The sequence below is a fragment of the Mustela putorius genome, unplaced genomic scaffold, assembly GCF_011764305.1.
Source record: "Mustela putorius furo isolate JIRA1106 unplaced genomic scaffold, ASM1176430v1.1 tig00537248_pilon_pilon_pilon, whole genome shotgun sequence".
NCBI classification, from domain to species: domain Eukaryota; kingdom Metazoa; phylum Chordata; class Mammalia; order Carnivora; family Mustelidae; genus Mustela; species Mustela putorius.
Window position 1 is genome coordinate 4,730,992 of NW_025422387.1, and position 22,701 is coordinate 4,753,692.

General features: G+C 44.4%; 1 protein-coding gene across 4 annotated transcripts in view; it reads left to right on the plus strand.

The window, feature by feature from the left end:
• CLIP1 (CAP-Gly domain containing linker protein 1) overlaps positions 1 to 22,701 on the plus strand; it is a 122,277-nt gene that overhangs the window by 68,225 nt on the left and 31,351 nt on the right. For 2 of the 4 annotated variants that reach the window (XM_045073582.1, XM_045073583.1), the window contains 10 exons: positions 985 to 1,089; positions 4,733 to 5,677; positions 7,458 to 7,574; positions 9,498 to 9,555; positions 10,088 to 10,171; positions 11,051 to 11,207; positions 12,855 to 13,020; positions 13,117 to 13,332; positions 18,937 to 19,053; positions 21,096 to 21,202. In XM_045073582.1, the coding sequence (XP_044929517.1) occupies positions 985 to 1,089; positions 4,733 to 5,677; positions 7,458 to 7,574; positions 9,498 to 9,555; positions 10,088 to 10,171; positions 11,051 to 11,207; positions 12,855 to 13,020; positions 13,117 to 13,332; positions 18,937 to 19,053; positions 21,096 to 21,202 (2,072 nt within the window). Of the gene's footprint in view, positions 1 to 984; positions 1,090 to 4,732; positions 5,678 to 7,457; positions 7,575 to 9,497; positions 9,556 to 10,087; positions 10,172 to 11,050; positions 11,208 to 12,854; positions 13,021 to 13,116; positions 13,333 to 15,534; positions 17,803 to 18,936; positions 19,054 to 21,095; positions 21,203 to 22,701 lie in introns of all 4 variants that reach the window. The other 2 variants (XM_045073585.1, XM_045073584.1) reach the window with 2 other exon arrangements.

A 22,701-nucleotide genomic window follows, 5' to 3' on the forward strand; every position in this document is an offset into this window, starting at 1 on the left:
ATGTTAAGTGATGATGGGGAGTCTCTGAGGTTTTTGAAACACAGCTAAGGATCTTACCAGCTCTTTCTGCATGGAGTTCAAACTCATGCCTCTGTGCCGAGTCACCCATTTCTTACTCCCGAGCTGATAACGGCTCCATCCTAGGATGGAGAAGACGAGCCCTTCACCAGCTCCCAACTTCTCTCCTGGTCTGAGTCTCCGAGATGGAGGCCGTCAGACGTAATTATTACTGATTTTTCTCCTTGTAAATAGGACCCCCTCCTTTTTCTCCTTGGTGACAAACCGTTTTTGGAGACCCCACTTTTAGAAGGAAACTAGGGAACTGGGAAATACTGCTAAGAATGCCAGACCCTTTTGGCTCATCTCAGCAAAGGCCACTGGTGTGATTTTCTCAGCTCTGGTTTCTGGATTCCCTCCATTAGGCTTAACGCTTCACGCTTGTCCACATCATAGCACTGGGATCTGCCCCCGGGACTTACTGGACACCTGGAGGATTTATGAGCTTGTGTTGGCCATATTCAGGGGGATGGCAGTGGTCATTCTGAGGGTCAGTTTATTTGTTGAAAGTCACCGCGTCAGTTACATACACAGTAATGTCAAACAGCTGTTGCGGGGTGGGGGAAATTGATAGTTTAGAGGAATATTAACGATTCTAATTTGTGCTGATCAACCTCACTTATCAATGTAACTTATATTTGGCTGCACGCCTCTGACACCGCTCATCCTGCCTCCCGTGTTCCCACTCTCGCCGTTCTCCGTAGACTAGCTCGCGTCCCGGCCCACCTCATCCTTTCATCCGGGAGCGATCCTCCGCCCCCCGGCCTCCCCATCTCAGCCCATCCTCTGCCCGTCTCCATTTCCCTTTTCGTTCATCCTTTGGCGGAAGGTACTGGTGGCTCAGCCTGCATGCCGCTGCCTCTCCTCTCGTGCTGGCATGTCACGGTGGCACTGTTGTGTTCTCTTCCTCTTCCTTTTTACTAACAGACGCAGACCAAACTGGAGCATGCCCGCATTAAGGAGCTTGAACAGAGCCTGCTCTTTGAAAAGACCAAAGCTGACAAACTCCAGAGGGAGTTAGAAGACACTAGGGTAATGGTTTTCACTGTTTAATGAAGCAGACCCGTGTATGTGAATGGTGACGCCTCGGGGGACGTGCCTTGGCCCAGTGGTTCCACCCGAGTTTGGTCCTGGTGCCGTTCAGGGGCTCAGGAGCGTAGACTGATGGGTAGGCACGGCTGTGGCATATCCAGTCTTTTGTCCAAGGTAAAGACTCATTCCTTTGGTTGACTCAACCAAAACCAAGGTCAGGAGCTCCCCAACTGTGTGTAGACTGCGTGGACGTGCACAGCCACATTCGAGGCTCTTTGTATCCGTACCTTGAAATACGTCTCTCCAGTTTGCCACGAGCAGTCAACTGTCCTCTTGCTCTCACATTCCCAGTGACAGGGTTTTCTGAAGAATTTTTTTGTTATTGCTGTTTTACTTTACCTCTCTTTTCCTGCCTTCTTCCCTGACCTGTAGGGGAATTGAAACACTGGCTCTTTTGAATGAGAGTTAAGGACTTTCATCCCAGTGACCTTTTTTTTCTTGATACCTGATCTGTCTTTGCACGTCCCTCCTTTTTGTCACCAGTAGGTAAAAATCTCAGCTGTCAGGAGGGAGAAGTGTGCTGAGAACAGAACCACTTCCTACAACCCCGGCTCACTGTCTTTGGCCCCTGGAGCCAGTGCGTGAGTCAGGTTTTCACTTGTTGGTGTATCTCAGCACCTGCAGAGTGCTGACCGGTGCCTGGCACTGTTCGGAGCGCGGCCCCGGCTTTAACATACCCCGTCTCACCTCAACCCCGAGGGACGGTGGCATCACCCCCATTTTGCAGATGAGGATGTTAAGGGAAGGAAAGGTTAAATAATTTGCCCAAGGTTACACAGCAGATAGGAATAGTGGAGCCAGAAATTGTATCTGGAACACTTGGCCCAGAGTCTGTGCTCTTGACGGCCACAGGATGGAGTCTGTTTCGGAGCTAGTTTTGTGCTGGAGAATTTAATAAATAATCCGAGCATTTACACATAAGAGGACATGTATGTATATATACTTTTTAAATCACACATTTGACTGTCAGTGGCTAAATTACCCAGATCCTCAAGTATAAAATTTTTAAAAATTACTCTGTCTCTGATCAAACTTGGTATCCCTGATTTTTTTTCTTTTGAATCACTAGTATTTGTAGAAATTTCTTTTGTTGAGAAATCATTGACTGATCTAAAAATCAAGCTAACTGAGCAATTTTTCTTCTCTAAATCATAAGCTTTTCTTTTTTAAAAAGAGAAAATTTTCTCAGTTGGCCTCAAAAGTAAAGGTATCTCCTGTGTATTTGGTAAGGAAAAAGTCCCGGTAGTTTGTCGATGTTTCTTTCTCACCTGAGAGCCAAAGACTTGATCTGGGAAATATAAGGGACTGATGATAAGATTGGGCTCCTTTTGTGGGAATGGCTGTTGAAGCAAGGAAATACATACATATATATCCATTTTTTTTTAACCTGTGAACTCCTCCTACGTACCTTTGTCAGCAAGCAACTCAGATGGATGCCTTTTCTTTTCCCCCGTGGATAAGAAGGCATCGTTTGCAACCTAGCGTATCCAACTATTCCAGATTCAGACTGTTGTCTTTCTAATAAGAAGTCATGCCTTTCATCGGATCCTCACTTGTGCTTGGCCAAGAGTGAAACCAGCCAGTGAGCCGCCCGAGTTCCCTGTCACCTCCTTTACTCTTAGGAAGCACTTTAGATGTCCTCTCAGCTGTAAACCCAGTTTATGCGCCGGGTGTTTGCTGCCACGGGGAAAGTCACCAGAATGAGAAATGATACCTGACTTTTATCCTGGTGGGAGAGGCAGACACATAGCTTTGCTCAAGGGCAAACTTTGGGAAGTAAAACAAAACAAAAACGGAAGAGCTGTGGAAATGCTACAGTATAATCACACTATTCTTTTTTTCACTTATTTTTTATTTGATACTGACTGATAGAGAACTTTTGTCTCTTTGGATTTATTCAGATCTCAGACCTTGTAGCATTGGGGTTTATTAATGTTTTGGTCCTTATTCTGTGGCAACAAACTCTTGGACACCCCATCCCCTGCCCCAGATAAAAGTCCATAAATAAACGTCTTTAACCCAGAGCATCTGTAGCCCTGCAGCACACACCGTAGCTGGCTCTGAAGTAGTCAGCGACTCCTCATGCCCTTTTGGACTCGGTTGCTTTCTTTTCCCAGCCCTTTGTGGACGTGTTAATGTGCGTCCGTATCACAGCCCGTAGGTGGACAGAGGAAACAAAGGAAACACGTCCATCACTTTCTGTCCCAGTAAAGGCAGTGAGGGAGAAGAGCCTTCAACCCAGAGGAGTTTTGATCCTTGAAATTTGTTTTTAAATCATTCATGTTCCCTTCTCTTTCCCAGGTTAGTCCAATAATTCATTTTTATGCCTGAAGCGACCAATTCCCGCATATTTTGTGCCCTACACTGACTGGCGTACAGGTATCAGAGGGAAGTCATTTCTTAAGAGAGAAGGACACAGGTTAGAAAAGTGTTTTTCCTAGTCCTGGGGTGTTTAAAAAAAGCAGATTCCTGGGTGTGGTCCCAGAGCTCAAGTAGAATCAAAACATGTAGGAGCGCACGGGAACCTGCATTTCAGACGGCATCCCAGGAGACGTGCATACTAAATTCTGAGAACCACTGGGTTAGGTAAGCAAGAGATGTACGTTAAAATGCCAATTGAATTATCTAAAAGGGGGGACTCTCTAAAGATTCATGTATATAATTGAAGGTAAGTAATTGTTCCTATTTTGTCTTTCTAAAAAAAAAAGTTAGTGAAGTATTTCTTCATTATCCAGCTAAAGCTCTGATCTCTACCGCTGATTCACTGTAACGTTTGATAGGTAATATCACATCTTTTATACCAGTCATAGGCCACAGAAATAGAATACCAACCACGTGTATGTAATCGAAAACTCTGCCACCCACGTTAATATAATTTTTGGTAGATAAAGAGAAACAGGTAAAATTAGTGATATATTTGATATAAGCCAGTTTATCCAAAATGACATCATTTTATCAGTATAAAATTTATCAATATAAAAATCAGTATAAAATTATCAACAAGATATTTTATGGCCTCCCCACTCCCCAAGTCTTCAAAATCTGTCTCTGTTAGCCTTACAGCATCGGTCACATTTCTGGTGCTCAGGGGCCATGTGTGCTATTACACCAGACAGCACAGGTCTTTAAAATCACCCACATTAGATAAGTGAGCATTTACACATGCTGGGTGAAGCAGAGGAGGGAAAAGCCAGGTAAAATGAGGAGGCTTCTGTCTTCCCTCAGCTGGACATACATAAGAACTTTGAAAAACATTCTTTCCAGTAACTTACCATCAGTTGATGGGCACTTCTCTAAGTTTCTTTAGAGGGAAAAGAAGTAATTCCAGAGTAAGTTAAATTACACATCAATTTTCGATTGAGCATCTCCAGCTGGTGGAAGTTGGCCAAAGATGACAACTTTGGGGTTCTCAGAGTTGGGCTTCCTCCCTGACGGCAGTTAGAGGTGGGGCAGCCTTCCGGGGTTCACACGAGCTCCACGACTGCCTGAGGTGGGGGAGTTATTAAAAATCTTCAAGGTTAAAGAAGATCTTCAGTGACTGGTTATTTACGTGATTTGTTTTTCTTTGGACTGCGGTTACTAGGTGGCTACGGTGTCGGAAAAGTCCCGTATAATGGAACTAGAAAAAGACCTAGCATTGAGAGCACAGGAGGTAGCTGAACTGCGGAGGAGGCTAGAGTCCCATAAGCCTGCTGGGGATGTTGACATGTCACTCTCCTTTTTGCAAGAGATAAGCTCTTTGCAAGAAAAGTTAGAAGCCGCCCGTGCTGACCACCAGAGAGAAATCACTTCTCTGAAGGAGCAGTTTGGAGCCCGCGAAGAAACACATCAGAAGGAGATAAAGGCTCTTCAGGCTGCCACAGAGAAGCTTTCCAAGGAGAACGAGTCCTTGAAAAGCAAGCTTGATCACGCCAACAAGGAGAACTCTGATGTGATAGCCCTGTGGAAGTCCAAGCTGGAGACGGCCATCGCGTCCCACCAGCAGGCAATGGAGGAGCTGAAGGTGTCCTTCAGCAAAGGGGTCGGGACGGAGACAGCAGAGTTTGCCGAGTTAAAAACACAGATAGAGAAGATGAGACTAGATTACCAGCACGAAGTAGAAAATCTGCAGAACAAACAAGACTCTGAAAGGTCTGCTCATGCGAAAGAGCTAGAAGCCCTCAGAGGTCAGCTGATGGCGGTCATTGCAGAGAAGGAGAGCAGCCTGGAAGCCCTCAAGGCAAAGCTGGACAGAGCGGAAGACCAGCATCTGGTAGAAATGGAGGACACCTTAAACAAATTGCAGGAAGCTGAAATAAAGGTAAAGGAGCTAGAGGTACTCCAAGCCAAATGCAGTGAACAAACCAAGGTTATTGATAATTTTGCATCACAGCTCAAGGCTACTGAAGAAAAGCTCTTGGATCTTGATGCACTTCGGAAAGCCAGTTCCGAAGGTAAATCGGAAATCGAGAAACTTAGACAGCAGCTTGAGGCAGCTGAGAAACAGATAAAAAATCTAGAGATTGAAAAGAATACTGAAAGTGGCAAGGTTTGTATTGACATCCTCCGTCCTTTTATTTTCTGCTTGTCTGTCTCACTTTGCGTTGTATGTCACTTTGGAATGGAGCTCATTCATCTTCCAGATTCCTGATTTGCTTACAGCAGCCTGCCCGGTGCTAGTGGATTTCCCAGTTGGCGTGCAGTGTCCTCTGAGTATCTTGAGTGTGGTTTCATCTGAGGAGATTTAGAGAAAATAAGGGCTCAACTAGGTTAATTTATTTTGGTTTCTTAGCATCTGTGTACTTAACGACTTTGTCCCTGGGACATGCTCTATGCTCTGCTTAAGCTTGGTTCTAGTCTCTAATTCCTTTTTAAAGATTTATTTCATTAAGAGAGAGAGAGAGAGAGCACATGTGCAGGAAGAGGGGCAGAGGGAGGGAGAGAGAGAGAATCTCAAGTAGCCTCCCTGCTGAGCTCGGAGCCTGACGCGGGGCTTAATCCCCTGACCCCAAGATCATGACCTGAGCCAAAGTCAAGAGTCAGATGCTCCACAGACTGAGCTACGCACGTGCCCCTGTAATCTCTTTTAAAATAGAGAGCTCCCTAAGAGGATGGTATTAAGGTAAATGAAGGAATAGACAAGAAAGAAGCTTATATGATTATCTCCTCCTCCTCTGCATTTACATCATTGTCCTGTCCATCAGCCCTTGGGCAAACACAGCTGTGGACACTGAGTGCCACGGGACTGGTCAGTTAGCGCGCAGGGATAAGTAGCAGAATAAGGTGCAGAGCCCGGAGCCCTTCGCATCGCTGCTCCTGGCCTGTTGGAGAGCTTTTCCTATGCCGCGGTGAGGATGCCTCCTATTTCTTGCCTTTTTGAGGACAGACAGACAAGTATGCTTTTGGTCGAGGCGTAGGAAATTGCCTGAAACATTGGCCAGCTACATCCCTGTCTAATCAGCCTTGCCAAATGTCGTCTTCATCTGTAAGGACTGTTTGAGGAATGAATGGTCCCAGTCCTCCTCCCACCAGTGGGAGTGCTGGGGCTGATGCCCAGTGTTCTGAGCTTTTTGTGGGAGAAAATACTTCTTGGACGAAGGGTTGTAAGGTTAGACGGGGGTGGGGGGGTGGGAGGACAGACTGAAAAATCGCCAAGTAACCTTCTTTGAAGATGACAAGCTAATTACAGGAAGATTTTCTCAAATCTCCTCACTTGGATCCAAAATACCAATCAAATCACAAAAATTAATTAATAGAGAATCCATAGCTAAGGGTTGGTCAAATTTTTTTACCTCAAGATTTGATGAAAACCAATTTCTGATTACCGTTGCCAGTGCATTTTAAAATTTTTATTATTTTTTTTAATGCTGAACTACTTTAAGCACATGCAAACATAGAGGAAATAACACAGGCCGCATGTCTGCATTCTTCCTACTTGACGGCCTTTAAAGTCCAGAAAATGAAGATGCTTGATTTAGCTATTTAGAAAGTAAGCATCTGCACTTTCTGCTTTAAATCATGTGGATATTCCAAATTTTGGTATAGAAAAATACTCCTTTTGACTATTTTAAATAGTCATTAGATCGTACTATCTAGAACTGATTGTGCGAAGTCATTCCCTTCTTAAAATTAACCAAAAACTAAAAACAACAACAACAAAATAGTTTTTTCTTGTTTTCTTTAACCCATGCCTTTATTCCTTTCAGTTTTATTTGGTTGTGTTTGTTTCTCATATGTTTTTTATATTTGTTTTACTTTTTGTTCCTCATTCATTCTTTTTTGTTTCCTCGTGTTGGTTTGCTTCTGCACCATGTAACTCTGTACGGTAGGCTAGTAGTGTTACCAGAGAGCTGCAGGGGCGAGAGCTAACACTTAATAACCTTCAGGAAAACTTGCGTGAAGTCAGTCAAGTGAAAGAGGCTTTGGAAAAAGAACTTCAGATTTTGGTAAGTACCTCTTGGGAATCGAACTCTCGGGGTTTCTGGCCATTTGAATAACGTTCCTGATTTAAAAACAAAAATCTCCATAAAGAAAGAAGTATTGGATCTCTTTGCCTTTCTCTTTCCAAGTATTCATTTAAATTGAGTGTATTAGTCCTGGGCTGGTCAGTACCTTGAAGGGAATTGGATCAAACCCGACCTAGCAATAAAGGTAGGTATTACTTTTTCTTTATTTAAATCTGTCCTTTGCCTCTGGTAAATGAGCCGCTTTGGCGTGTGATCGCCTGGTTTTGCTAAACACAGGGCTCTCCCAAGCTTATCCGCCCAGCACTGAGGGTTTCATTTATAATGAGGTTTAGGCTCTGCCTTCTCCCTCCTTCTGACCGCGCACCGGAGAGCGTGGTGCTGGACCGCGCGCACCCCGTCAGCGGAGTCCGGGCGTCCTTTCTTCCAACTCACTATAACCCACCTCAGCAAATTACATTTTGCATCTATCCTCTCGCCTTAATCACAGGTTGTAAGATATTTTGTTTTTCTTGCCTTTTCTCAACTGTTTTCCCTTCTTCCTGCATCAAAAACTGAACTTAGTCAAGGCTGACAACCGTAAGCACACAGCACGGGAAAGGAAAGTCGTAGGTGTATGGAGAAGCCGGAAAGAGAATCGTGAGTTAGGAAGGGACACTTGTCTTAGGTCCTCTATATGCCATTTCTTCCTGGATTATTACACTTCTGTGCTAGTACCAGAGGTGAATAAGTGTTTGCTTTTTTTTTTAAAATGCCAATATTACAAAGTTCTACTTTTTCAAATGTCAAGTGTGTAGCTGCACTGTTCACTATTGTAGCCATTGTCCACATGTGACTATATAAATTTAAATGAATTAAAATTAAATAAAATTTAAAACTCAGTTCTTCAGTTGTGCTAGCCACATTGTAAGTGTTTAATAGCCTCATTTGGCTAGTGGCTACCATATTGAACAGCACAGGATAGACTATTTCCATCATGGTGGATGGTTCTGTTGGGCAGTTTTGATATACAGTATTTTAGCTATATTTTGAGAGCAAGTTGGCTTGGGAATCATGATTTTCTAATATTATGGCCTTTAAAAAATGTGTTTTGAGTCCCACACTATTTCTGTGGCGTTGCCTCCCTCCCCCAAACTTTGAAGCTATTTACTTTTCTTTTAAATTAGTGTACATCTACTACTATCTGTCTGTGTACTCAAGAGAAAATTTGCCACCTAAGTCTGGCTTTGGAGAAAACACAGGGGACAATCTTTGGGCTTTGGTGGACTTGTGTGGCTTGTGTGCCCATTTTATTCATAATCCTAAACAGTTAGAAATACTCACTGAAAATTTTTCTTGGTGCATCCAGCTCAAAATTCATCTCAGGAAAACCAGGAGAACGTTGCGTTTTTTTCATTTTGTTTGTTTTTTGTTTTTAAATCTATTGTCATGTTCAGAAGAGAGTAGGTGAGCAGTGGGCCTTTTTGGTTTAAGAAGTAGTTGATAGTAGTTTCAAGATACTGGCTCTGATTACTCTCAGACAGAAAGACACTGCAGAATTCTGACCACTGTCTCAGGCAGATTCCTGAAGAGAAGTCCTGCTGCTTGAGGGTGGCAGCATGGAAAAAAGCATACGCATGTGCCACACGTATGCCCAAGCACACACGTATGCACGTTCACACATGCGTACAGATGTACATGCATGCTCGGGCCAGGACATGGATGTAAGCCCTGTTCCCCTGTGTCACATACACACACGGTATATATATATGGTGGTATTTGGCGTTTACACGTTTTTAAGTATAAATTTTAATGAAACAAAATCGGTCACAAAAAGTAGATAGTGTTTTAGTTATAACTGGTTGAAACGTTTTATTTCTGCAATTTGAAATCCTTCTGTTCTGACGATTCCATTCTTAATTTTAGAAAGAAAAGTTTGCTGAAGCTTCGGAGGAGGCAGTCTCTGTTCAGAGAAGCATGCAAGGTATGTCTTACTAAGTATGGCTTCGGAGAATGTCAGGTTCCCAAGCTGGAGCTGGCCTCTGGAGTACAGGGAATAGATGGCTCGTGCAGTCTGACGTCGTGCTTCCAGAAGCTTCCGCAGCACACGGAAATGCCAGATTGCACTGGCTTCCTGAAGTCTCAGACTCCCACTTACTTCGTTCTTCTTGTGACTAAAGGCTTGTTCCACGTAAAATTAAGTATACTTGGGAAAAATCTTATCTTACTTGATCTTTAGTCATTGATAGCTTTATTGAATTTTAGCTGGAAATAAGAGAAAGAGGCCTGGAAAGGTGTGCTCTGTGCCTGCCTAACCCACAGATACGGGGGGCGAAAAGAGATGCATCCTTTCTTCTCTAGTCATTACACAGTGGTTTGCTGTTGTAATGAGACTCTTTAGTATTTCTGTCCTCTCAAATCCCTAGTATGTGATTTGATTTGGTTGTAAGACCATCAACCTCTAGATGGCTTATTAAGTATGAAATATATTAAACTTTTGACTCTATCCTCAATAGAAACTGTAAATAAATTACACCAAAAGGAGGAACAGTTTAACGCACTTTCTACTGAATTGGAGAAGTTGAGAGAAAATTTAACAGGTAAGCGGTCTGTGTTTACTAAGCACTGAACACAGTAGGTTTCCTAGGATTTGAGATAACTGTAGTACGTTACAATAACATTATTCAGGAGCCACTTCTCTCTTTAGTGTAGTATAATGTGATAAAATATTTGCTTGAGATCTGTAACCTCTGCAAACCCTCTCTGCCCTGTTTTCAAACGAGTCGGAATCCACCACACACCTCTACTCCTCCCACTGTCCTTGATTCACCATTGTCTTTCACTTGAGCTGCTGTAACAGCTGGCCGCCTGCTCTGCCTGCTTCTGCCCTCATCTCCTTCAGTCCATTTCCAGCACAGCAGCCAGAGCCATCCTTCCGCTAAGTCGGGTCATGTCAGTTTTCTACTCAAGATCATCCAGTGACTCCCATCTCACTCAGAGTAGAATCTGGAGTCCTTACCAATGTCACGTCCTGTTATCTCTCTGATGACCTCTCATACTATCCTTCCCTTTGTTCGTTCTACTCCAGCCATGCTGGCCTTGTTGGCAATACTTGCAAGTCAAGCATTTTTGTGCCTCAGGGCCTTTACACGTGATTTCCCTAAGTTCCTTCCAGTCTTTGCTTAAATGTCACCATCCAGAGAGGTCCCGCCCAAGATTTTAGCCCTCCAACTCTTTCTTGATTCCTTTCTCTGCTTGTATTTTTTTCCCCTCTTAGCAATTAACACTATTTTTATACTATTTGTGTTTGTTTGTTTGATCTTGTTTCTTGTCCATCATCTTGGCTAGAATATGATTTTCATGAGGGCAGGGATTGCTATATACAAATATTCCCAGAGCAAACCTTGGAATATAGGATGTGGTCAATAAACTTTTGTTGATTGTAACACTACAGTGATTTTTTTTCTATATGTATTCAGATATGGAGGCAAAATTTAGAGAGAGGGATGAAAGAGAAGAGCAGTTGATAAAGGCGAAGGAAAAGTTGGAGAATGACATTGCAGAAATAATGAAGATGTCCGGAGATAATTCTTCTCAGCTGACAAAAATGAATGACGAGTTACGTCTGAAAGAAAGGTATGTATGAATGGTTGTAAGGGCACCTGATTTAGGTTCGCCTCTGAAGCGCGGTCTAGGAGGGAGGGGAGCCAAAATTCAGGATTGTTCTGGATTGTTCTGTTTTGTTTTGTTTTAAAGATTTTATTTATTTATTTGACAGAGATCACAAGTAGGCAGAGAGGCAGGCAGAGAGAGAGAGGAGGAGGCAGGCTGTCTGTGGAGCAGAGAGCCGGACATGGCTCTATCCCAGGACCCTGGGATCATGAGCCGAGCCTAAGGCTGAGTCTTTAACCCACTCACTGAGCCACCCAGGCGCCCCAGGATTGTTCTGTTTTAAGGTTTCCTGCCGCTCTTCCTTTTTTCTTACTACATGAGTTGTCTGCTTAAATCAACTATGGAACCTTCTAAGCAATACAGTATTAGAGGCTTTTTGATGGCTTGTAAAGAAAAGGCAGGAGTTTACCTGGGGTGGAAACATGTTTCACAAGCAGCTAACGATATTTTTAGGCTGTTTCAGTGTAACGAAGGGTAACCCATATTACAGGCGAACTGGGTATGTGCCCTGCACCTTGTGGACAGCTTTAGTGGAGTGGGTTTTCCGATTCTCCTAGTAATCCTGTGAGGTGAGTGTGTTCTTGTTCCCATCTTGAGGAGAAAGGAATTGAGGCTTCGTGAGGTGATGTGACTTGCCTGAGATTTCAGGCTTGTGCGGCCCGGCCTCGGGACCCCCGCTGGTCATCAGCAGTATCTGCTACAGCCACGAGCTACAGCTTCTGTCTCCACCCCACCCCCGTCTTTATTCTGAGACTATTGTTGCTTTGAGCTTTCTTTTCTTTTCATAGCTGCTGGGTAAAAATCAAATGTTTTATTTTGTAAGGCAAAAACTTTGAGAGGACATTTTAGGGCCATGAGACCCGTGATTCTGAAAGTGTGACTGGTTGGCAGTTAGGTTTATCTCTGGTCATGCACCCCCACAGTTTAGCGGGATGGTGACGGGGGGGGGGGGGGGGGAGGTTGGCACCTGGGCTTTGATTGGCCCCCTTGGTCAGACTTGCTGGGGGTGGGGCGGGGGGAGTGGGCTGTACAGGTAGTGGTGGCCTGGTGCCCCAGGGAGCTCTAGCTCTGCAGGTGTCGGATGGCCCAGAGGGACCCTCCAATTTTCCCACCTCTGTTTTCAGAGTCCTCTGATAGCCCGTTTTCTAGGTTTGTGTCACACATTTTCTGTACATCTTACTGACCCATGTTGGTATCTGGAGGCTAGATCTTCAAGTTACCACTTGTCATTTTGTATCTTGTGTTTTCAAGGGGCAGTAGAATGAGTTTTTGATAATCTCGTCTGCTAAGATTTTTTGAAACTTACTAAATATTTACTCATTTATGTTTACTTTTCATTCCTTTTTCCATACAGATCTATTGACGTAAAATACAAAACCTTCATAATTACAATAATTGTCACTCTAAGTAATGTATCTATAACTGCCTCAATTGTTAAAATTAGTCTTCAGGGCAAGTCAGGCCTTTTTGTTTGTTTGTTTATTTCAGATGTTATTAATTACTTACAAACTATAATCATCAGTACATTATGAATAGTGTCTTTCTAAGTATGACTGGAATTTAAAGCATTCTTTTGAAAACTCTGACACCTTGTGTTGAACCTTGTTCTAGAAATGTAGAAGAATTGCAGCTCAAACTTACCAAGGCTACTGAAAACGCAAGCTTTCTGCAGAAGAGTATTGGGGAGGTAACTCTCCAAGCAGAACAGAGCCAGCAGGAAGCAGCCAAAAAGCACGAGGAGGAAAAGAAAGAGCTACTGAGGAAACTGGTGGACCTGGTGAGGAGAGAGTACATGAGACTAAGTGCTGGCGAGGGAGGCGAGGGCAGTGCAGATACAACTGGTGACTTACTGCTTCCCTCGGGGTTTCTGCAGGAAAAGAAGATGGAAATGAGCCACAGCCAGTGCCAGGATCTGAAGGCCAGGTTTGAGGAGGCCAGTTGTGAGACAAAGGCGAGGCATGAAGCCGACCTGCAGAGCCTGCAGAAGACGCTGTCAGACACGGAGGAGAGGCTGAAGGCCGCGCAGAAGGAGAACAGCGACTTGATGCAGGAGATGGCAGAACTGAAAAAACAAGCCGACAAAGCCAAAGTATGTACTGGGAGAGGAGCACGTTGCTGCGTGGCATCACGGCTGCAGCGGGGCATACAAAGCAGCAGCAGATGGGGTGGGTCGCACCGACCTTTACAGATGCTAACCTCTGAGCGCATGGCAGGATGGCAAATTACATTTTCTTGGCTTCCAGTGCTTTCTGCCAGCTGCTGCTCCTTCTCAAGGGTGGCGGTGGCTACGTCCAGGTCTTGCCTCTGAGTGTCCTGTGTAGCCATCGCCCCCCACCCCTGTGCTGTGGGCTTCCCAGCTGTCCCAGAGAATCTTGTGTTGTCTGAGCTCTCTCTGCCTGCTTGCAGGAGACCCTGTTGTGGCCTCTCATCTTGGCCATCTTACTGCCACCTTGCACTGGGGTTAAGAGAGACATCTTGCAGCAAAACAACAGGCTGAGGCCAAGCCAAGCAAGTGTGCCCTGGGGAAGCGGGGTTCCTATAGAGCACATTAGAGTGAGGGCTCTCGAGAGGACTTTTATATGTCCCTGGAAGGCACACTCCTGTTACTAAATAGAGTAGAATTTAATACATTGTGTTTCATTTTATGGTGTCAGGGTCATCTCTGCAACCCAGTATATTTTTTGACTCTGGTCACTTAATGAAGTTCAACCGTCCTGTCAGTGCTTAACTTTTTCCTGCCACCATTGCACTTGCTCAAAGAAAAGTAAATACTTGTCTTTAATTACTTTTAATGTTTGTGTAGGAGTTTAGGGAAAAGGAAATGTAAAAGAGCTTATGTGAGACTTGAAAAAAACCCCACCTAAAACTCGTTGATTAAACTGGACATGATACCACACGTGCTATGTATGTACACATGCACTTTCTCTCTTCTCTGTGCCGCCATCAAGGCTTCGTCCTCTCCCTGTAGAAATCTCCAGTTTTATGAGCAGTTTAACACTGGATATAATTTCCAGATCTTTTGTCTTTGTGCTTCCCTTTCTCTGGACAGACTCTGCTTTTTTAGTGTTTCCGTTAAAATGTGGCAGTCTGACCAAACCACAGCATTCCAGTAGTTTGTTATGAAGACTCAGTTCTGCTTCCTGGTGTTGTAAAATTTTTTTTAATTTTTAATTTTTTACAAGGGTCATTTGGTTAGGATTGTTTCCCTTCCAAAGTTGTCTCGATATCCGATTCCTGCGAATGTCAGTGTTTGTCAACAATAGTGGCTCACAGACTATTTTATGAATTTGATGATACCTTAAGATGTACTCTCCCCCCTCCCCCGGGGATAATTTATATGCTCAACAGGTTTTTATATAAGATGTCAGGAGGTTCAGGAAGCCCACAGAGTTGCTGTGTTTCCTAGTTGAAGAGCCAGTGATCTGTAGCTGTGCTGTCCAAGGCACTAGCCGCTGGACACATTAATTTGAGTTTGAATTTGTTAAGTTTCAATAAATCACAGACTGAGCCCTTAAGTCTCACTCACTGCACTTGACGTGCTCACTAGCGGCTACCGTATTCGTGCAGACAAAGGACACAGAGATCACTGCAGAAGGTTGTGGACAGCGCTAGGACAGATAATGTGGTCAGGTCATTTTACAAATCAGTATATTTTTTTAAAAAACTATTTATTTTATTCACCAAGGCCTAGCAAATTGGTCTGTACTTTTAATAAGTTAGACTTAATATTGCGATTCAGTCAGTCAGGCCAGTGACTGTCCTTTAGAAGGTCAAGGTCTTGTGGTTAGTTTGAAAAGCAACAGTTTATTTTCCCTCCCCCTCCCCCCCCTTTTTTTGGTTAAAATACACTCACTTTTTGTAGTTCTCTGGTTTGGATTTTTAAAAAATTCTTCCCTGAGTTTTTCCTACAGTAGAAATAACTGGGAAGTTGGGAGGGCAGGAAAGACTCTGGCGCCCCAATGTCGAAGTCAAACTACACTTTTTGCCTTGTTAGGGACCACTCAGGGATGATTTCAGAAGTGTTGCAAAGAGAAAATAAACCAGTAGGTAGACCAGCACTTTGCATTTACAATTTGCCAATTACAATTTTCTTTGTATTAATTATACTTTTATGGGCTCTTTTCATCTAGATCCCCCCCCCTTGTTATCCAGGTAGTTTCTATGACATTTACTGTAAAAAAAATTTTTTTTTTCAAACTTTTACAATTTAGGTTGCGTTAAGTTATTTGGGCTCACATTTGTCTGCTTGATTTCATTTTGTTTCCATTCTTTCCACCCTTTGTCTCTGTAGTCGCTAACTTATTTGTTAACATCAGCCAAAAAAGAAATTGAACTAATGTCAGAAGAGCTGAGGGGTCTGAAATCAGAGAAGCAGCTTCTTGCACAGGAGGGAAATGCTTTAAAGTTAGAAAAAGGTTCACTTTTATCAAAGCTGGTAGAGGTGGAGGCCAAAATAACTTTGCTTCAGAAAGATCAACAGAAACTGTGGTCGGTCAATGAAACACTTCATTTAGAAAAGGAGAAAGTCTTAGAAGAAAAGCAAGATGCCGAAAAGCTTTATCGGCAGGAGCAGGTCCATAAGGAATCCTTGGCGGTTGAGAGAGAGCAGTTACTGGGAGAAATTAACACGGCACAGGAAGAACTCCTGAGGATCAGTATGGAAAACGATTCTTTGCGGGCTTCCAGAGCAAGCGTGCAGGAGCTCATGGAACAGCTCCAGCTCAGCAAAGATACTTTGATCGCAGAATCTAAGAAGGATCAGGAAGAAAAAAGTCACCTGGAGGATCACATCAAGAAGCTCGTTACTGAAAACCTTGCCTTGGCCAAAGATAAAGATGAAATTATTCAGAAGCTCCAGAGCTCCTACGAGGAGCTGGTCAAAGATCAGAAAACCTTGGTGCAGGAGATAGAAGATCTCACCACTGAGAAAAAGTCAGCTTTGGAGAAGCAGTCAGGTCTTGATAACATGTGCCTCGCCTTAAAAGTAGAAAGAGAAAATCTTCTCCAAAGCAGCAAAGATCTGCAGTTTGAGAAGGACGTGCTCCTTCAGGACCAGGAAAAGCTGAGTGCCAGCCTGGAGGCCGCCCTCCAGATCAAGCAGCTGCTCAGCACGGAGGCCAGCGGGCTCCGCACGCAGCTGGACGAGGCCCAGCGGGCTCTGAGGAAGGCGGAGCTGGAGATGCGGCAGCTTCAGGCCTCGAACAGCAGCCTCACCAAGCTCCTGGAAGAAATCAAGACCAGTCGGGAGATCACAGACTCCGAGTGCATCCAGCTTCTGCATGAGAAAGAAACCTTGGCTTCCTCTGAGAGAAGACTCTCGGCTGAAAAAGAAGAACTCCTAAGTGAAAACAGGCTCCTTGCTGAAAAACTGAAGAAGTGCTCAGAGGAGGCTGCCCGGGTTGAGATGAGCCTGAACGAGAAGATCGCGTTCCTCACTTCTGAGAAGGAGGTGGTCTGTCAGAAGATTACCAAGCTCAAAAAGCAGCATGACAGTCTCTTGAAGGAAAAGTCTGTCCTGGAAATGCAGAATGGAGATTTGCTTGCAGAAAGGGAGAATTCCGTGAAAACCATGGGAGATCTCCGGAGGAAGTACGATCAAGAGTCCGCCAGCAGAAGAATCATGGTGCACGAGAAGATGAAGCTCCTTGGGAATCTCGACACTCTGGAGAAGGAACTTCAGGAGAGGAAAAGGGAAAACCAAGAGCTGGCTGCCACCAAGCACGAGCTCTCTCTGATGCTGAAAGAGGCCCAGAGTGCCAGGAAGAGTCTAGAAAAAGAGCACACGAGCACCCTGCAAGCCAAAGAGAGCCTGAATGCCGAGCTTCAGACGTGCTGTTCTGAAAAGAACATCCTACTGAGGGACGGACTGAGCCTACAAGAAGAGTGCCAGAGGCTGAACGAGGAGATCCGCGCTGTGCAGCAGTCCTTCGTCCGGGAGCAGGAAGCCAGAGCGCAGGAAAATGAGTCGTCCCTGTATGAAAACAATAAGCTTCACGGGCGGATGGCGCTCCTAGAGCAGGAGCTAGAAGAGTTAAGAGTGTGTACTAAGCAGCTGCAGTCTGAAAAGTTTCTGCTTGTCCAGGAGAAGAGCAAGTCAGAGCAGAAGGTGGCGGAGATCGTTAAGGAGAAGGAGCTCTTGAGTGCAGAAACAGCTCGGCTTGCTGCCAACATAGAGACTCTGAAGAGCGATTTCAGCACCTTGTCCAAGTCCAAGTTAGAGCTGCAGGAGCTGCACAGCTACCTCACCAAGATCCTGGACGACCTCCGGCTCAAGCACGAGATGACGCTGGCCGACCGCGCCAAGGTGGTGCAGGACAACAAGAACCTGCTGGCCGAGAAGAGAGACATGATGCTGGCCAAGGAGGAGCTCCTGAAGGAGAAGGAGAAGCTGGCAGAAAGCTACTTCATCCTTCAGAAAGAGATTAGCCAGTTGGCCAAAACCAACAGCCACATCTCAGCCAACCTCCTAGAATCGCAAAATGAAAACCGTACTTTGAGGAAAGACAAGAGCAAGCTCACTCTTAAAATTAGAGAGCTCGAGACTCTTCAGTCATTTACGGTAAAATGGGAGGGTCAGGGACCAGGCCTGGACTACTAACCCCTGTGCACTAACTTCTTAGCGCCCTGGGCGCTTGTCTTCCGAGGCCAGGAGGGAAATGTACCCCACCCAAGTAGCTGCGCGTGTGTCTCAAGCTGTTTGTCTGACCACCCGAAGGGGCAGTTCTGTACTAAATCTCTAATTGCAGCTGTCTTTCTCCTTTGGAAAGAATCATAAACTGTGAATAAAAAGGATACATTTTTTAATTTAAGGAGAAATTTTCTTGAAAAAGTTACCTGTGGTTCTTTTTCTTTTTTTTTTTTTTAAGATTTATTTGACAGACAGAAATCACAAGTAGGCAGAGAGAGAGAGAGGAGGAAGCAGGCCCCCGACCGAGCAGAGAGCCCGATGCGGGACTCGATTCCAGGACCCTGAGATCATGACCTGAGCCGAAGGCAGCGGCTTAACCCACTGAGCCACCCAGGAGCCCCCCCAAAATTTTAATTTTTATAATTATTTTTATCTTATCAGCTAAGGATTTGTGTCCATATCCATGCGATCTTTTTTATTCACAGCCATGTTTATATTCATTACCCACAGCTTCTCTCACAGACTTTTCCATTTAATGCTTCTCATTAAACACTTGAGCCTTATGTTAATAATTGCCCAAATAATTTTTATCTTTACTTGAGAAATCCCCAACCTAAATTACAAGTTATTTCAGAAGCCTCACATCTGAAATAGCGAGAATAGTGTTGCCAACATACAGCAGTAAATACGACAAAGGGAAAATTCAGCTATGTAAAGGACATTACTGTTTGTTATCAGGGAAGGGAATGTTTCTCTCAAACACAGGTTAGCGATGAGCGTGACTGTTAGTGTAACTTTGGAGCTTGGAAAGATGTAGGGTTGGAAGGGTCTGAAAATATGCAAATATCATATTGCAGTTGGCTTGTTTGAAGAACGGCATGAAAAGGGTCTGTAGCTTGGTTCCCCTTTCGTGGCTCGGTCTGTTTGCCTCAGCATTGGATTGGTGACTGGTCCTTAACCTTCACCACACAGACAGTGAGGGCTGCCTGAGCCGCATGGCCCGAGTGTCCCCAACGGGCTTGCCCAGGGCTGTCCTCTTTTCTCACGGTGCTTTCTTGTGTTCAGGCTGCTCAAACGGCAGAAGACGCCATGCAGATAATGGAACAGATGACCAAAGAGAAGAGCGAGACTCTGGCCTCCTTGGAGGATACCAAGCAAACAAATGAAAAACTACAGAATGAAGTAATCAGATTTAAATGGCTTTTTGTACAAAGGACAGCTTACCGACTTCATGGAATGTTTGATCACTAACTCGGAATTGTTTATTTTTTGAAGTGTGGCCTCATACAGGTTTGATCCATGTTAGCGGAGTCGCTTGTACATCAGAACCACGATAATATTAAATAAAGTATATGACTTCATTACTCACTTAGTAGGGTCAACCTTTAAAAAAATAATGAGGGGAAAACCCTGATAGCGTGGCTTTCTATGGTAACTTCAGAGATGGGACTGTATCTTTGATCTGAAATCACACACATTTTTTTTCCTCCGCGCTCTCCCAACTGAAGCCACTAAATTCCACTTCTCAGCCCTGAGTCTGACGTAAGCCTTTTCTTGGCATCACTCAGTCCTGGTTCCCTTTTGTGTCCTCTCCAAACAGCCACTTCTGGGTCTCAGACAGATTGTGGCATGGAGATCACTTCGATTCTGTCCCAAGTAGCATATTTCTCATTCTTCCTGGACCCATTTTTGGTCCTCCTCCTCCCTATGCCCAGCTCATACCAACCCTTCCTTCCTTCGGGAAGCAGTTACCTCTGAATCCTAAGTAGATGGATTTGCCCAAATCGTTAAGGCTTTTGAAAGGGATAGTCAGGTGAGACTATTAAAGCAAGGAAAGGGCTAGCCACATTGTAGAGCTGCCGTGTTGAGGCTAGGCCTTCTCATTATGGAAGGTCAAAGATGGAAATCTGTAAAGACACACACATTTTGAGATGATTATAGCGGGAATACAACCGGATGAAGAAGGGGGTACATTTTCAGAACTGATAGTCCTAAGACAAGAAGAGAAAGCATTAAAAAAATCAGATGATAGTCACAGAAGCTAAAACAAATGAGAAGATTTTAAGGAATGGATCTAATTTTTAAGGGTAGAATCAGGGAGCATTGTGTGCCTTCATGACGTAGCTCTTGGTGTCCTTGTTGTATAGCCAGAATACAAGACCAGATGAATCATTTTTTGGACCCATTGTGATCCTTGGTTTTTCTTATTCTATGAATCTGGAATTCCAGATTCCTCTATTAATTGTAGAGGGCATGAAAAGGAATATTGTGGTGGTAAAACCATCGAGGCACTGTCTGGGACTCCTGACTGGTAGCATGTGACGTGGCAAAGATGTCTGTGACCATAAGAGATGATTACCCAAGTCCCAGGAAGTCGCCATGGTGCCAGGAGCGCACCCTGGGGCAGTGGACGGCCCCGAGCGAGCTCCCTTTCCTTGGTTGAGGCTCTGCACCTAGAACTCTGGTCACCTGTCAGAGCCTATAGCTGGTCACGCCCCCACTCATTCCAATCGTGTGTCTGGTGTTCCCACCAGGGCCACGCTCTAAGCTGGCCGCCTCCCCTGTGTGCCGCTGATGGAGTTGAACGAATGAATATGAGGCTTTTCAGCCTCACTTGCCTGGCTCTTTTCCCTTGTCAGATCAAAGTTAAGATGGATAATCAAATATTGTCCCACCTACAGATAATTTCATTTGGAAGATTGTTGTAGTCAGCACTCTGTACATTTGGTACTAAGGTTGACAGATACATCTGAAATCACTAATCTGTGGGGAAGGAAAGGAGTTTTTGTTTTTATTACAAAGAATAATCCTTGCTGATGTAATGCCTTTGCAATTTATTTCTTGGCTTCGGTTTTGTTTTTTTTTTTAAAGAGGGGTCATACTTGAATAGCAAGTTCAGTGGTAAATATTGAGATTGTCCACAAAGAGAAAGTAAACTTTGGTTGTAATTCATGTAGCAATTTAGTTTGACATTTTGGCCGGGTGGGTGGGGAATGTCTGACTAAATGTAAGGGGGAGGCTTGCAGTTTATAATGTCATGGTCATTTGTCATCTCCTTACCCAGTGGCTTTTCTTTTCTTCTTCTTTTTTTTTTTTTTTTTTTTGGCAAATGACTAATGTCACCTGTCTTTTTAGTACACATTTGCATGAATAATTTGTCTATCCAGTCATGTCACTGGGAAATGAAATAATTTCATCAAGTTTTTTTTTTCTTGGTCTTTAAGTTGGATACACTTAAAGAAAACAACTTGAAAAATGTGGAAGAGCTGAACAAGTCAAAAGAACTTCTGACAGTAGAGAACCAAAAAATGGAAGAATTCAGGAAAGAAATGTAAGTTCATTTCCTTTGAGAGAAACCGGGGGACTTCATATGGCAAAAGTGAAGACAAGACTATTTAAAAAAATAACTTGACAAGTATTTAGAAAGTAGTTGCCCCTTTCCTGCCCCCCAAATGTGGTAGCGTGCCTGGAAAGTAAGCCCTGTAACTGTTCAGCTGAAAGGTAGCTAAGTCACAGTGGTAACCAGGTTAAAGGATCAAAGTGAGTGTGTGCTGGCTGATAAGTGAGGGCAGGTGGCATTCGAATATGACTTTATGAAGAAAATACAAGAGGAACTGGAGTTTTGTTTGTTTGTTTTAAGCAGTGTGCTTTAAAAATCTCTCAAAACCCTTTCTGTAGGGAGAAAAAAAGCATCTCCCTTTCAAGATTATCAATAATCTTGATTTTAAGAATAATCCAACCTTCTTGCATGGGAATCAGGTGAGAGGACTGTGGAAGAATATTTCTACTCAAGGTTTATCCCTCAGTCTGCTGCCTCGATTTCAGGCAGACAGGCTGACCGTGTTTCCTTTGTCAACACCAGCTCCAAGTCCCGGCCGTTCAAGTCTGATCGTCATAATCGTTGGTGTTTATCAGGCATTTGAGATGATAGTTCGTGTGTAGAATTCATTTTGTTCTTCTGTTCTGAGAGCTACACCATAAACCAGCTGTGTAAACCTAAAAATTTAAAGCCAGTTAATGTGGTGAACCTTTGTGTCTTCCAAGCTGGGAAGGATACAGAGACAGATTTACATGGCCCCTGCCCTTCTAGGGCTTAAATTATTTGCTTCCTGTTCTGAGCAGACAGAGGCATGAGATTAGTCAGATAGTAGCTCCACTCCAAGCCTCCACCCTCAAGGCGAGTTGTTGCTCAAGCTCAGACTGAACCTAGGACACATTGGGTTCTTCGGAGAGTTCGTAAAATCCCTCCTCCGAGTGACTCTGGGGCACGTGATCAATCCCTTCCTCAGTCTTTGTATTTTGTTTTTAATTTGTATTGAAATTCCAGTTAACACACAGTGTCGCGTTGGCTCGAGGCGCACAGTGTAGTGATTCGGCGCTTCTGGACCTCAGTCTTAGCATTAGTATTTCTCCAGACGGTGCTGAGAAAGTTCGCACCAGCTCCCTGCGCATTCACAGACTCCTCAGCTTACACAGGAGCTCAGGACCGGCAGGAAGAGCTTGCATTGTCTTGGCCTTCTGAAGCCACGGCAGGCAGGCACATAGAGGTCACCATGATGGGAAACCACACCAGCACCAGCTCTGAGAGGGTGGCCGTGGGTGTGCTGCGGGACTTTGCCCGTGACACAGAAAGGAGTGTTCAGAGCATTGTTGACTTGAGTTCATTTGTGTCACACAGGCAGCTGGTGAGGGAGGATGTGAGCAGCAGGAGAAGATTCCCTAACCAACCTCCCACTGCCATAACCCCACCTGTGAGCTCTCTGGGCCGCACTAGGTAATGGAGGGGCAGGGTCAGCATGGACCTAGCAGAGAGAGCCCTTAGGACGTTGC